The sequence below is a fragment of the Lynx rufus genome, unplaced genomic scaffold (genome assembly GCF_022079265.1).
Source record: "Lynx rufus isolate CCGP_SWC_20201006 ecotype Redwood Valley unplaced genomic scaffold, mLynRuf1.p SCAF_12, whole genome shotgun sequence".
Classification (NCBI taxonomy): Eukaryota; Metazoa; Chordata; class Mammalia; order Carnivora; family Felidae; genus Lynx; species Lynx rufus.
The window spans coordinates 38652428-38668565 of NW_025814826.1; the positions used below are offsets into that span (position 1 = coordinate 38652428).

Below are 16138 nucleotides of genomic sequence, written 5' to 3' on the forward strand. Positions count from 1 at the left end.
TGGCTAAAAATTTTAATACCCACTTTACAGGAGTATAACCAAATGGCCAACACCGAAAAACGTTCTCAACTTCATTAATCACACAGAAAATGCAAGTTAAAGCCACATTAAAAAAAAAAAATGCACACACACAAAAAACTGGCAATACTGGTGTTGGTGTAGAAGTAGAGTAACTGAACACTTACTTTTCTGGCAGAAGTACAACCACTATGGAAAACTGTTTTTATCTCCTAAAATCAAACATACATTTTCACCCAGTAATTCTGATCCTTGATACCCAAGAGAAATGGGGGAATATATTCAAAGGGCATTTCCAAGAATGTTCATAGCAGTACTAGTTGTAATAGCCAAGTTTATCAACATTAGAATGGATAAACTGTAGTCTACTCATCTAACATATTAACACTCAGCACTGGGAACGAAAGAACTACAGTTACCCTAACACCCTGGATGACTCTCACAGTGAAGGAAATAAATCATACAAAGCACTACAATGCTTAATTTCAAAACCAGGCAAAACTATTCTAGGACTAGTGCTTACCTTTGGGGGGTGTAATGACTAGGAAAGATCAGAAGGAAGGTTTTTAGGATGTTCGTAATGTTTTATTTATTGATTTGGATGGTGGTCACACAAGTGGGTTCACTCTGAAAAAAGGCATTATTTGGCACTTTTCTGTATGAATGTTATACCTGATAAAAAGCTTACTTAAAAAAACAGGAGAACCTAATCTTCAGTGAAAACATCTTTCTCTAGCATGTCAACCTCTTCTTGCCACCCCATTAATAGCTTTTAATTTGCATCGTCTCTACTGTAGATTCATAGCATTGCTCCTCTGACATTAAGACCTTACTAGCCTCTTAAATCTGCATCTGCTTATATCACCTTCTCTAAATTCTGCCTTATACCCACCCACACTTACTTTGTAAAGAGTAGATAGGAAATATTTTAGACTTTTAAACCAAGAAGCAAAAATCTAGGATAGGCTATATAAGTACTGTAAGAGTTTCCACAATTTCTTTTCTAAGTAAAAAAAAATGGAGTAAAATTTTTTGTAAAAGAGATCTACTAATGAGAAGAATGCCATTCTTTTTGGGTGGGAACTGTTTCACTCAATTGGGGTATAAAGTCAGTGTTATATAACTGAAAATGTTTGCAAATGTCCATCTGTTAAAATTATTTTTAACTTACAGACCATACAAAACAGGCAAAGGGCTGTATTTGCTTCATGGGCTATAGTTTGCCAATCTGTGGTCTATCAATCTCTGGGAAACAGATCCAACTTTTTAACAGATTGAAAATATTCTTTTGACATCTCTTCCTGCTGTCATCCTCCACAAATCCAACATCCACAATGAAGATCTTTAAAAACTCAAGGTTTGGAGCACCTGGGTGGCTCAGTCGGTTAAGCGTACAGCTTCACCTCAGGTCATGATTTCACAGATCCTGAATTCCAGCCCACATCAGGCTTTCTGCTGTCAGCACAGAGCCTGTTTCGGATCTTCTGTCCCTTGCCTCTCCGTCCCTTCCCTGCTTGCACTCTCTCAAAAATAAACATTAAAAAAAAAAAACCTTAAAGCCTTAAAATTTCTTTATCTCACAACTTTCACTTAGTACCTCATCTCTAAGACTTCCAACTTAAATTCATCATCTTGGTCACCAATATCATTAAAATGCTTCATCATCCCATTGTACCCTCTGCTCTTTCTCATTTTTATATCACCCTTTTTCGTTGTCACCACATTAGCTTAGATATCATTTTTTAGCTATTTCAAAGATTTCCTCATTAGTAGTAATATCACTGATTCCATCCATTTTCTCAAACCAAATACAATTCAGTGTCAATCCCTAGTTCTGGGGAAAAAAATCATCTGTTTTCTATGTTCTGGCTAAGGATGACTATAAAATGTTTCAAGAGCAGGCAACAATGCTATTCAATCACATTTGTGCTTTTTCTCTGCTGATCAGCAATCCATCTCTAAATGACATATATTTACATGTCTACCTCCAAACATGTTTACACTACTTCAATCATCTTCCAATGCTCCTTTCAATCTGAGAGTGACTGGCATGAGCTCTTATATGATTTTCAATCTCAGTTGGGTCATCCACACTTACCAATTCTTGTATTTGGTCAGTTTTCTCAGTCTCCACTTCTTGTCCTTACCTCACTCCTCAAAACCCCAACTGGTTGCCTCACTCCTCTCTCATACAGGATGGCCTACCCTCCGAATAGAAAATATTCACGAGTACTTACTTTGTCCTACAAGACTAAGTACTTTATATGCATTATCTCATGTAATTTGTCTAACAATCCCATAAGGGAACTTTGCTGTTCCCTAACATCACAACTTTGGAGTTGTGTTATTTATTTCGAAAAGGATCAGGTGAATGAGGAGTATACATATCTAATGAACCGTAACTACCAGGAAGATTTGAAAAGTTATCAGAACAATGTTATGTTTCTTTGAAGGGCTTTTTGGTCTTATTGCTTTTGGGACACACAAATCTACTCCCCAAATCTAGAATTCCCTAAGTAAACTTATGTTGTAATCTGCGTTCACATGAAGAATTCATTTACTTTTTTGGCCAATATTTGAATCCTTTCATCATAGTAATATTACTTTATTATAATTAATAAAATGTTATCAATTTCCCAACAAATTCAAGGTATAACTAAGACCAGTATATCAAAACTTTTAGGGTTGAGATGTTTTGAAATGAGGTACCAAAACCACAGACTAATCTCACGATATTTTGAGTAGCTAAATGAATGTTAACACTCAAATTACTCCAAGTCTGTATACACCGAAAAAAGCACTGTTAAGTAAAAACTGTCCAATTTTTGGCGGGGGCAGGAGGGCGTCCCCATCCGACAAAATATGCCACGCTTCTAGAAGTGGCAGGAAAGACCAGGAAAACTCTAAGGGAAAAATTCACAACTTTATGGAAATTAAAGTCTAGCTATTTCACTTAAGGGTAGGAAAATTATTCCAAAGTTCCAGCAAACAAAAACAAAGCCAAGCACATCCTTCCCACAGTTTCTGAAAGAAAAATCAAAATCTCTCACACATCAATTTGCTTTCGGAAGCAAGCATTACCCCAGCGAAGCTGGCGAATGATCAACTTCCGAGAGGAACCGACGCGGAAGTCCCTCCGGCACCGTCACGTCAAGAAGTGAAGCAAAGACCTCTTTCTCCCCCTAAGTTGCCTACTGTCACTTCCCCTCTCTTCACAACCGAATTCTGCGGTGCTAATCAACTGAGAAGACGCTAAACTACCAGCAGATCCTTACTGCCCGATCCAGGACCAAACTGGCGGCCGCCTCACACGTGTCAGGCCTAGGGCTAGAGTCACCGCCTTTCGGCCTTCCCCAGTGTATCACGCGTTCCCACGCCTTCCTCGCGCTCAAAGCCCCCCTCACCTCTTTTACGGAGAGAAATTCGAGCAACGGAAAGACTAGATGCCGATCCAAAAAGTGCGCGATACGAGTAGTCAAGTCGTATTCCGCCATCTTGGCAAGGAAAAAGGGAGTCTGAGCTCACTAAAACTTTATTCATAGCGCCGACAAACGAACAGACAGGCCCCAGGTTGCGCATGAGCAGTAGTTCAACAAGCCAGGGGGAAAGGGGCGGGGTTCAGCCCGTAGCGCTCCGCGAACAGTGGCGCATGCGTGCCAAGGTAAGGTAGGTCCTTCCTCTAGGCAGCTCTGGGACTGGGCGGAGCGGCTGGCTCCAGATCTTCCGTTTGAAAGTTTGTCAGTGCTCTGCAGTGCATTTCGCTAATAAATATTGAAAATTGAGAATTGATTGCTGAGGGATTGTCGGTTACATTGGGATGCGACAGAGGACAGAGGACAAGATAATGAGGCTCCTGTATTCCGAAAAGTTGCGTACAAGAAGGAATAGACCTGAGGTTTCGTTTGGCATATATTGATCATTTTGTAATCGTTTGTTAAATTATGGTGGGACGCGTTTCTAGACAGGAAACAAGTGAAATAATTTTAGTTTATAGTAAAAGCCATAATTTAGTGGGGGTGGTCGGGCTGGGCCTGTTTAATTGGGGGGGGGGTAAGAGAAAACTTAGGGTAACAACTTAACTGAGAGTTTGTACTGACAGAAGGAAGCCACGAAAATTGGAGACAGGGTAAAACTATGCTGGTGGAAAGCTTAGCAAACACAAAGGCCATGAGACAGGAAAGGACTTGGTATGTTCCAATAGCTAAATATCCTGTGTGACTAGACAGTAAGGTAAACGACTCTGAAAAGGGCTAGGTCATGATTAAGATAAGGAATGTGGATTTTATTCTGAAGTTTCCTTTGCTAGTCCGTTTTCATCTTTCAGGCCTCTTCATTTTGGAGTCCTTGTGGGTCTTGGAGCTTTTCTCTATCTACGTTAATGCCCTAGTTGATATCATTCAACCTAAGGGCTTTAAGTGCAATCTATACCTTGACAACTCCCAAAGTATAGCTCCAACACAGACTATTAGTTAGCCGCAGACTCACATACATTTAGCTGGCTACTCAACATCTCACTATTAACATGTCCAGAACAAAACTCCCCCATGTAGCTCATCAAAACCTGCTGTTTGCATTCTTCCCCATCTCAGTGAATGCCAGTTCCATCTGTTCAGTTACTCAGACCCCTCGGAATCACCTTTGACTTTGTTCTTTCTCTTACATTCTACATTGAATTTACTAACAAACCCTTTGGTTCAAACCTTTGAAGCATATCCAGATCCGATCAGTTCACACCACCTCCAAAGTCACATCCTTAGTCCAAACACCGTCAATGTCTTGCTTTGATTTTTGGGGTAGCTTCTTCACTAATTAGCTTGCTCACCCTCTTTTCTGCCTATGATTTATTCTGATACAGCAGCCAGAGTGACTTTAAATATGCTTAAAACTATCCAAGCCTTATTATCTTACACTGACCTTGACTTCTTCATCTCTTCCTCTTGTTTGTTCTAACCCTGGCCTGAAGCAACAGTTTTCTATCTCTGTAGATTTCTCTATTCAGGACTTTCATATGAATGGAATCATATAATAGGTAGCGTTTTGTCACTTTGCATAATATTTTCAGAGTTCATCCAAGCTGTAGCATTACTCGTACTTCATTTTTTCTATGGCCAAATAATATTCTATTATGCTGCTGTACCACATATGATTTACCTACTTATCCATTGATGGACATTTAGGTTGTTTCTACCTTTCGGCTACTATGAATAATGCTGCTATTAACATTCATGTGCAAGTTTTTGTGTGGACATATGTTTTCAGTTTTTTTGTTATTTACCCAGAGATGGAATTGCTGGGATATCTGGTAACTATCTGTAGTCACTTGAGGAATTGCCAGACTGTACTATAATTTTGCAGCATATTAACACTGGAGGAAACTGAGTAAAGGATACACTGGATCTCCCTGTATTATTTCTTACAGTGCCTCTGAATCTACTATCTCAGAGTAAGGTTTCAATTTAAAAAAAAAAAAATGATTCCTAGGGGCACCTGGGTGGCTCAGTTGGTTAAGCCTCCGACTTCAGCTCAGGTCATGATCTCGCAGTTCGTGGGTTTGAGCCCCACATCGGGCTCTGTGCTGACAGTTTAGAGCCTGGAGCCTGCTTCAGATTCTGTGTCTCCCTCTCTCTCTCTTTCTGTCTGCCCCTCCCCAATTCCTGCTCTTTCTCAAAATTAAATAAACATTAAAAAAATTAATAAAACATGATTCCTACACTGGGCGTAAGAAACTGGGTACTCACTGATGACTACTATATGGGGGGAGAATGGTAAAGGAATAGGTATGGGTGCTAAAATCAGGAATTCTGTTTCAGACGGAGTAAGATCCCTATTAGGTATCCAAGTGGTAATGTGTAGTATGCAAGTTGAGATACTACTCTGGATCAGTTGGTATAGTTGTTACTGCTTACCATGCACGTACAGTGGATACGTGCCAGGACTCCAAGTGGATGCCTGAAACCATGGATAGTACTGAACCCTATATATATTATGCTTTGTCCTGTACATATATACGTACGATAAAACTTAATTTATAAATTGGGCGCAAAGTTTTCTGGAAGCCCAGATACTAAAGTTGTAATAGAATATAGACAGGAAAAGAGGAAGTTAAAGAAATAGCAACCAAAGCTTCTAGCAGAAGTAGGCTGGGGGCAGAGAAAGGAAGCAATTAGGTAGCAGTATGGAAATTTTCCAATAAGGAACATAGGGCATTTTTGAGAAGCAGAGAGAAATAAGATGCAATTCAGTTTGATTATCATTTTGAATTTTTACCATATGGTAGGCACTCAGCTAGGTATCAATGGGAATATATTATCAGTAAAGGCTATATAGGAGCTTTCAACCTAATAGGTGGCAATTACTTATTCATTCATTCTGTATAAATTGAATACTTAACAATGTGCTAAGCACTGTTCTAGGTCTTGGGAATATAAAAACTGACTGTCTTCTCTAAAGAAGCATATATTCAAGGGAAAGGAGATGGATAAAAACAGATAAATATATACTTTGTCCAGTGGTGATGAATGCTGTGAAGAACAATATGCAAGGTAGAAGTTAGAGAATGGTGAGGAAAGGCTTCTAATTGATATAAAGTTGTTAGGAAAGACCTCTCTGACAAAGTAGAATGTGAAAAGACACCTGAAGAAAGTAGGGAACGTATGGTTTTCTAAAGGAAAATTCCAGGTAAAAGTATAAAGGTACTGAATCAAAACTGCAGTTGATGTCCTTGAGAAATAGCAAAGAGACTAGAAATTCAAGAGCTGATTGAGCAAAAGGAAGTATGATAGAAGATGTGTTCAGAGAGGGGCTATGGGACAGATGACAATGTCTGGAAAGCCACAGTCAAGACTTTGGGTTGTATTCTGAATGAGATGGGAAGCTATTGGAGAATTTTGAGCATAGAATTACATAATCAGAGTTATGCTTTGAAAAGACCACTTCAGAGGCTGGGAGGTGGGGGCAACAAGCATATGCATAGAGAAGCCAATTAAGAGACTCCTGAAATGATTCAAGCAAAAGATGATGGCAGCTTAGTGATAGCATTGAAAAAGTTGTGCATAGTAACAAAATTCTGAATATGTTTTAAACACAGAGCTATCAAAATTTGCTAATGGACTGTATGAGAAAGAAAAGGGTCAAAGATGACTCCAAGGTCTAGAAGAACTGAGAGGCCATTTACTAAAATAAAGGGTGTGATAGATACATGTTTTAGAGAGAAGGCAAGAGTTTAGCTTTGGACATATGCTTTAGATGCCTATTAGACATCTAAACTGAAACACTGATTAGGCAGTGGTGTATATGAATCTGGAATTCAGGAGACAGGTAAAAGCTGGAGACAGAAAACTAGATCTTGTCAACCTATTGATGAAATTTAGAAACATTTACTGAATGAGATCAGAGTGTGAGTACATTTGGAAAAGACACGAGGAAGACTAAATCTTAGGCACTTCAACGTGTAGAAGTTGGGACAACTTAGATAAAGTAAAGAAGCTGGAGAAAGATGAACCATGAGATGGCAAAAAGAAGAAGAAAGTAAGGGAAAGTGGTGTCCCAGGCGCCAAAGAAGGAGAGTGGTCCATGCAGGAAAGAGCAGTATATCAAATGGTGCTGTTAGTTCAAGGAGACAACTGAGTATTGCCCTTTGGCTTTCAAAATATGCAGGTTATTGGGATGCCTGGGTGGATCACTCAGTTAAGCGTCTGACTCTTGATTTCATCTCAGGTCATGATCTCACAGTTGTGGTATGAAGCCCCACGTTGGGCTCAAAAGATGGGAGAAGAAGTGAAACAACATATATAAACATCTTTTGAGGAATTTTACTAGAAAGGGAAGCAGTGAAATAGAGCTATAGATGTGGAGTCTAGGGAGGGTGTTTTAAAACACGTATACTGATTGACATGATACGATATTTATGTATATGACTGTCATGGAAGGATAGAGTATTAATCCTAGACTGTAGGGAATATGAGAAGAGCATGGGTCCCAGTCAGGCTGGCCCCAGAGATTGATTCTCAATGGGAGTAGAGAAAATGGGGAAATTTTGGTGGGTTGGATGTCTTTTTTATTGAGCAAAGAAGAGGAAGAGGGCTTTGCAGGTGGTTCAGGAACAATGTGAACAATGTAGAGACACAAAAACAGGAAAATGGAAGAAGCATTTGAGAAAGACAGCTTGGGAAGTTAGCTGAAGATCGAAGACTAAGGGAGGATACGCCAAAAAAGAAAGACGAGGGCCAAATAGTAGAAACCTTATATGAGGAATTTGAAATTTATCTGAGGTCACGAGGAACCTTAGAATATTTTTGAATATGAGAGTGAGTAATCCTATCTGTGTTTCAGGAAGATAATTCTGACAGTTGTATGCACAGTGGGTTGGATAGGTGAAATGCAGCCAGGCTGTGGAAGGTCTTCAAAACCAGACTGGGAAATTTGGATTTGATCAGATAGGCAATGGGAGCCACTCATTAAGTTCTTAAATAAATAAAGAAATAAACAAACAAACATACAGTGGTTTGTTATCCTTTAAAATTAAACTAGAAGTGATTTACAAGTTGGATTAAAGTGGTGACAGATTGGAAACTCTACTGATTTGCCTGGCTTTTCCCTTGGAATTTTCCTTGCTGGTTTGTGAAAATATCTTGTTTCTTTTTATAAGAGAGATTTAGCTCCAAAGATGGAAAATCTGACTTTCTTGCTTTATTATCTTTCTAGTGTTTTAGTTAAAAACAGATACTACAGAAGAAGAACAAGCAAAGCCTCACCTAGTACTCAGTGCTATTTGATTCTCATTCATTTATTGGATATTGATTGAATGCTTTCCATTGGCTGATCACCATGTCAGGTTCTACGGAAACAAAGAAAGGAAACCAATCTCAGCCCACAGGAAGCTTATAGTTTATTGGTGGTAGCAAGCATGTAAAATGTAAAATAATTGTTGCACAGTGTGAGAGAGTCTATTCAGAGTGCACTTGGGAGTCCAGGGCAAGAAATGATTTGCTGTCAGAGGAAGTTGGGTCTTCATGGGGAAGGTAACATTTGACTACCTCTACCAGAATACATAGATGTTTAGCTGGCTAAGTAAAGAGGAAATAATGAGGGATGAGCAGGCACACAGACTTGGCCTTGAGAAAAAGCATACTGTGATCAAAGACATTGAGAAAGTCTTTATGCCTAGAGGGTGCCATGTGTAATGTCAAGTGGCAAAACATTAGTCTGCTTTGAGGGAGCAGGGCTAAAATGTCAAAGGTACTGAGGACTATGCTGATAAGTTTAAATTCTATCATGCAGGCCAGTCTTCCTAACTCTTTTAACATCTCCCTTTGACACATCCTCTTCCTCTGTCTTTCTAGTTCAGGCTCTGATCATCTCTCACACAGACTACTGCAATAGTCTTTCAAAGGCTCTCACTGTCCCTGGTCCTGCACTCATCTAACCTGTCCTCCTTTCTGCTATCCAGATGACTTCAATATACAGCTAATTTTGTTATGAACTGAATTGTGCCCCCAACTCCCAAAATTCATATGTGAAGTCCTAACCCATAGTACCTTAGAATGTCATTGTATTTGGAGATAGGGTCTTTAAAGGGGATGATTAAGTTAAAATGAGGTCATTCGGTGAGCCCTAATCAAACATGACTGGTGACCAAATATAAAGACAGATTAAGACACATGCACGTACAGAGGAAAGACCATGCGAAGACACAGGGAGAAGAGAGCCATCTACAAGCCAAAGAGAGAGGCCTTTAGAAGAAACAACTCTGCTAACACCTTGATCTTAGACTTCTAGGCTGTTATTTAAGTCAACTGGTCTGTGGTACTTTGTTATGGCAGCCCTAGCAAACCAATAAATTCTGCACTTCCTATTTCATATAATAAAAGTCAAAACTTCTTAGCATATTATATATAAAGTTCTTTGGAAACTTATCTCTCCAGAATCTTATACCTTTCCATGCTAAGCTCTGCTCAAACAAACCACCAAGTCTACTGTTTCTCTACATTAAGAAGAAGAAAGATCCCAAATAAACAACCTAACTCTACACCTTAAGAAACTAGAAAAAAAAAAATGGAGCCCAAAGTTAGTAGAATAAAGAAAATAATAAAGAGCAGAGCAGAAATAAATATAATAATAAAGAGCAGAGCAGAAATAAATACAATCAAGAACAGAAAAACAAAGATTAACCAAACTAAGAGTGGGTTCTATGAAAAGATAAACAAAATGGACAAATCTTTAGATAGCCGAACAAAGGAACAAAGACAGAGGATCCAAATCAAAGTCATTAATGAAAAGATAACCTGCAAGAAATGGAAAATTTCTTAGAAACATACAACTTACCAAGACTGAATCAAGAAAAAACTGAAAATCAGAATAGACCAATTACTCTCATAGGAAGATTGAATCAGTAATCAAAATTCTCCCAACAAAGAGAAGCCCAGGACCAAATGTCTTTACTGGTGGATTTTACTCTTTACTATTTAAATAAGAATTAATACCAACCCTTCTTAAACTCTTCCAAAATGTCAAAGAGAAAGGAACACTCCCAAATTCATTTTATGAGGATAGCATTATCCTGATAACAAAACCAGAAAAGGATACTACTAGAAAGGAAAACTATAGGTCAATTTCCCAGGTAAATATGGATGCAAAAACTCTCAAAATTCTAGCAAACCTAATTCAGCAGCACATTAAAAGGATAATTCACTATGATCAGTGGGATTTATTCCTTGGTTGAAAGGATGGTCCAATGTATGCAAATCAGTCAGTGTGATACATCATGCTAATAGAATGAAAGAAAAGTATGATCATCTCAACAGACAGAAAAAGTGTGTCTATTCTATATCTAGGTGGTTAAGTTTTTTTTCCAAAATAATTATTTGACAAAATTCAACATCCATTTATGATAAAAGCGCTTAATAAATTAGGCATAGAAGGAGCATATTTCAACATAGTGAAAGCCATGTATAAGAAGCCCACAGCTAACATCATACTCAGAGATGAAAGGCTGAAAGCTTTTCCTCTAAGATCAGGAACAAGACAGTGTGTCTGCCTTCACCACTCCTATTCAACATAGTCCTGGAAGTCCTAACTAAAGCAATCAAGCAAGAAAAAGAAATAAAAGGTATGAGAATTATGGGGCGTCTGGGTGGCTCAGTTGGTTGAGTGTCCAACTCTTGATTTTGGCTCAGATCATGATCCCGGGGTTGTGGGATCAAGCCCCACATCAGGCTCTGCACTGAGTGTGGAACCTGCTTAAGATTCTCTCTCTTTCTCTCTCTCTCTCTCTCTCTCTCTTTCTCTCTCTCTTCCTCTGCTCCTCTCCCCTGCTCATGCTTTCTCTCCTGAATAAAAACTTTTTTAAAAAAGGTATGCCTCTATTTGCAGATGACATGATTTTATACATAGAAAATCCTGCACACTTAACCACAAACTCTTAGGTCTAATCAGTGAATTCAGTAAAGTTGCAGAATACAAAATTAACATATAAAAGTCAGTAGTGTTTCTATACCCTAACAACAAATTTTCTGAAAAAGAAAGAAATCAATCCCATTTACAATAGCATCAAAAACAAAATACTCAAGAATAAATTTAAGGAGTTGAGAAGTCACTATTCTCAAAACTACAAGACGCTGATGAAAAATTAAGGCCCAAATGAATGGAAAAGTATTTCATGTTGATGGAGTAAAAGAATTAATATTGTTAAAGTAGAATACTGCTGAAGCCATCTATAGATTCAATGCAATCCCTACCAAGATTCCAATGGCATTTTTTACAGAAGTAGGGAAAAAAAAAAAAAACTTCTAAAATATATGTGGAACCATGCATTTATTGCTTCTGCACTTGCTTTCCAGCAGGTCATTCAGACGAAAATGCCCTTCTGCCCCCTCCCACCCCACTGACCACCTTTTCACTTTTTAAGACTCAAATGAAGCATCATCTTCCATATACTGTGTTTTCCACTAGCAGAGCATATCTGAAGTAATTAATCCCTCTTTCTAACCCTCTTTACTGGCAGCAACATTTATCCCATCCTGTAACATTCTAGCCCACTTTTTCTTTTTTCTACATGTTTTTTTCCTCCTACTTTACTATACACATCTTGAGTATAAGGACTATGATATCTGTCTTTATAGTCCCAATTCCTGTCTTAGTGCCTGGCACATAACAATTATTCAATAGACACTATGGAAATGAATAAGTGTGCACAGTGTCTGGATATCCAGACCTATGTGTTCTTCAAAGAAATCCAGCCATATTTTGGAATGGTTTAATGAAATCCTATCATTACGATAGGGGACACATGTTTTAGAATGCTCATGTCTCCGATTTAATAGCTTTCTTACATATTTATAAATAACACTAAATAACATTATTTGTAATCCAGTTACCCTTTTATATACTGCATGCAGATGCCTATTGCATTTTAGTGTCTGCCTTCTTTAGTTATATTTCCAGTTCATTTACTCAGCACACATTTGTTCAGTTTCTATTTTGTGCTAGACACATGCTAGATTGTGAAGTTAAAAAAAAAAAGAGAGAGAGAGACTAAATGCTGTTTCACAGTTAGGTAAAAGGGACAGATACATAAACCAACAATTATACTTTAGTGTGGTAAGTGCAAAGATAGAAATGTACAGGAGGCATTAATGGAGTAATTTCATTAGACTGAAAGTGCAGACGTACCTTTCATCTAGGTGTTTTTTAAGTCTTTTTTTCTCCTCCCAAATAATTATTACTTCTTGGAGTGTGTATCTTCAGAAGATGACTTTTTCCTGACCTTATTCTCTTGCACTGGAGGGACCTCTTGTAACTCCTTATGTGCTGATTCTACCTAATGCCTGCATGAGAATTTCCAGAAGCCTCAGTCCTGCTGTCATCCTCATTAAAGTATCACAGAGAGAGAAGGTGCCTTTGGAGGACTTAAATCCCCTTCTTTCTTCACTTACCACCTCATATAAAGCTAGGATTGACAGCTAATTCTATTCTACTCTGAGACTTTGTAATAAGTGCAGTGAAGGATATTCGCCAAAGGGAACCATCACTGCTCTTTCTCATCTGTCTCCAACACCAGGACCTGGAATGTGGCTACCTCATTCTTGGGAAAGTAGCAATTACTGGTAGTTGGGAGTATCTCAGAGGAATCTGAAAGAATTGTGATGAATCTAAAAGAGCTGACAAGCTAATATAAACTGCTGGCCACTTCAGAACACCTGTGTATCTGTTCAAATACTTCTAATTCGGTGTGTCTTTTATAGAATATTCTGTGTCGGTATTATCTGTCTTTAAAAATTCTTGCAGTCTAAATAAGCCCTTACCGCCTGATTACCAGACCAGTGGTTAACATACTTACCAACAGAAATATGTGCTGAAATGCAATACAGGTTTCTGATAATGACAGTTGTCATTTGAACACATTCTCTTATGTGATAACAACCATCTTCAATTATCTGGCTAAAAATCCTATTTAGCATTTATTTGAAAATTTTGCTGTAAAAAATACAGGCTCTTTAAGAAAATAATTTTTAAATCAAGTTTCCATATTACTTTAAGTTATATATCTCAAGCCAATGTTAGATCTACTGGCTATGAAGAAATTAAGCCAGTATTGCATGCACGTCCAGTTACTGCTGATCCAGCCAAAAAATAAAAGATAAATATTGAGATATTATAGGGAGCCAGGCAGAATTTTCAGCCTGGAACCCAAACAAGAAAACACAGTTTTCCAGGCACTCCAGCGCCCCAAGGCAGACGAGTTAAGTAGGAGAACAGTAACACTGTTCATACTTGTGGTATACCCTTTGTCATATCGTATTTACTTGATCTGTTTACATGTCTGTCCCTTCCACTAAACTATGAGTTCTACAAGGTCAGGAATGAGGCATATTTATGTCTATACCCATTTACCTTTTGGAAAAAATAAAGAAAAGAGGGAGGGGGAAAGGCCTGTAGGTAGCCCCAAAGGGGAATAACATGTGGATTCATGGGAAGGCATTTAAATATTTTAATATTATCAAACTAACCAGACAGTAAGAGACTATGGATGTGGTTAGTGAAGTCTTACCTGACTTTGCTATTTAGAATAGCTTCCTCCAGCATTTCAATACCTTGTTTATTTCCCCACCAATGCTTATCACAGTCTGGGTTTACTGATTTAAGTCTTTCTCACCTCAAGGTAATTTCATGAAGGCAGGAACCTAATCTGTGGTCTTTTTCATTACTGCCTGATAACTGTTTGTTGCTTATTAACTATTTGCTGAATGGATCTTTGAATGAATTAATATCTGTTATTTAGGCAGAACTACATGATAAGAAAAGGCTTACTTATATATCCTGGTGTGTGTGTGTGTGTGTGTGTGTGTGTATACACATAAATATACATATAGACATGTATACATATACACATATAGAACTATTGAAAAAGGAAAGAATGTGGAGTGTCTGGGTGGTTCAGTCAGTTAAGCGTCCAGCTTTGGCTCAGGTCATGATCTCAGGGTTTGTGAATTCAAGCCAGCATCAGGCTTGCTGTCAGCACACAGCCCGCTTTGGATCCTCTGTCCCCATCTCTCTCTGCCCCTCCCTTGCTGGCGCTCTCTATCTCAAAAATAAATAAACATTAAAAAATAAAAAAGAAAGAATGTGAAAATTCCTTGATTCCTGGAATTTGATCTGTAAAAGGGAGATCTCTCCTTTTTATTCTCCTATGTGACGATGGGAAATTAACTCCATGTCACGGAAGGAGGGAACTAAGCTAGTGATACTCTTATTTTGAAGGCTTCTCTGAGTCCTGGAGATCAGGAATGGGTGAGTTGTTACAGGCATTAAGCTCCATTTATTTAACAAAAGTATTCTGTACCTGTTATGTGACAAGAACTGAGTGGGGCCACAAGGTACAAAGATGGCTCAGAGGAAGGTTGTAAAGCAGCAACAGGTAAAAACAAGAGCTCCTGGTCTGTGAGCTGCTGGAAAAGATCTGTGTACTAGCTTCACGTCTTTTGTTTTGTTTTTTTAATCTCTTCATTTCGTTTTGATTTTTAAATAATTTGTTTTTTAAAATTAAAAAACTTTTACTTTATTTTTAAGGCATTAACATAATATTTTTTAATTTATGTATTAATGGTTTAATTCTTTTCTAATTTCTGTCACCTTGGTGTTGAGCTTTTCTAATTCTGATTGACGATATTCTTTCACATCTTGAATCATTTTCTTAATGTCTTTTTTAGGCTTGTTTTGAAATGGTGGGTTACAGTTTTGAGCTGTTTTGTGAGCACATTTTCCTTGTCTGTAGGAATGTTAGTTTGCTCCTTAATTCCTTTTTCTTATAATATTTTTGTAAGGGATTTTCCCTCGATACTCTCCTCATGCTCACTTCTATGGGAAATTAAAAATTTCCCCCCCCCGAAAATTTACAGTTAGGCTGGTGGAGAAAAGCTTTTCTGACTTCAGCATGCCCCCTCTTTGGCTGTTCTCGTATAGCGGTCAAAACCTTGGTGGCTAGCTGTCTGGAATTCTCTGGCCCCACTTCCTCCCCCTGCACCTTTTCTTTCTGAAAATCTCTGCTGAGATTTCTCTTCTGCGCAGCAGCTTTTCCTCCGTGTGGAACCCTACCCCAGATCAGCGCACTGGGGCAAGGCGCAGGTTTGGGAGTCCCAGGGAGCCCTTCTGCTCTGTTCCCTGCAGTTTCGCGGGCTGAAGCGCCCATCCGGCGGGAACGGACAAGGTGCCGGCTCTCACCCCGGCTGCGCGCTGCCGGCTGCTGAGCCTGGAGCTGCTGCGCGCTCGCGGCGGCGGTGGCACCTGCTGGCACCTGAGCTCACCTGCCTTGGGCTATCGCAGGGCTTCTGCTTTTTCAGGGCATCCGCCTGCTAGCTTCCTTCTTCTTCCCGCACTGACCCTGAGAATCTGACTATTGGGGATTTGGCTCTACCCGCTTGTATTTTGGGTGCCCTAGCTTTGCAGCCACGTTTACCGAGACGTTTTGGCTTCCCCACGTAGTTACTCTGTTTTTGTGGTTACTTGCTTGCTTTTGCTTGTTAGTTTTGTAGGAATTCAAAGACTTAAAACCTGGGCTTCCACCGTCTCCCCCAAATCCCTGTCAACCGCATCTAAAGCTGAGAGAAAGCTGAGACTAAGCAGA

At 38.9% G+C, this 16138-nt stretch overlaps 1 protein-coding gene across 1 annotated transcript in view; it reads right to left on the minus strand.

The window, feature by feature from the left end:
• Positions 1–3528, minus strand: part of EIF3E (eukaryotic translation initiation factor 3 subunit E) — a 54209-nt gene extending 50681 nt beyond the window's left edge. Inside the window, exon 1 of the mRNA XM_047074110.1 lies at positions 3423–3528. Within this exon, the coding sequence (XP_046930066.1) occupies positions 3423–3512 (90 nt within the window). The 5' untranslated portion in view covers positions 3513–3528. The remainder of the gene's footprint in view (positions 1–3422) is intronic.
• Positions 3529–16138: the final 12610 nt, after the last annotated feature.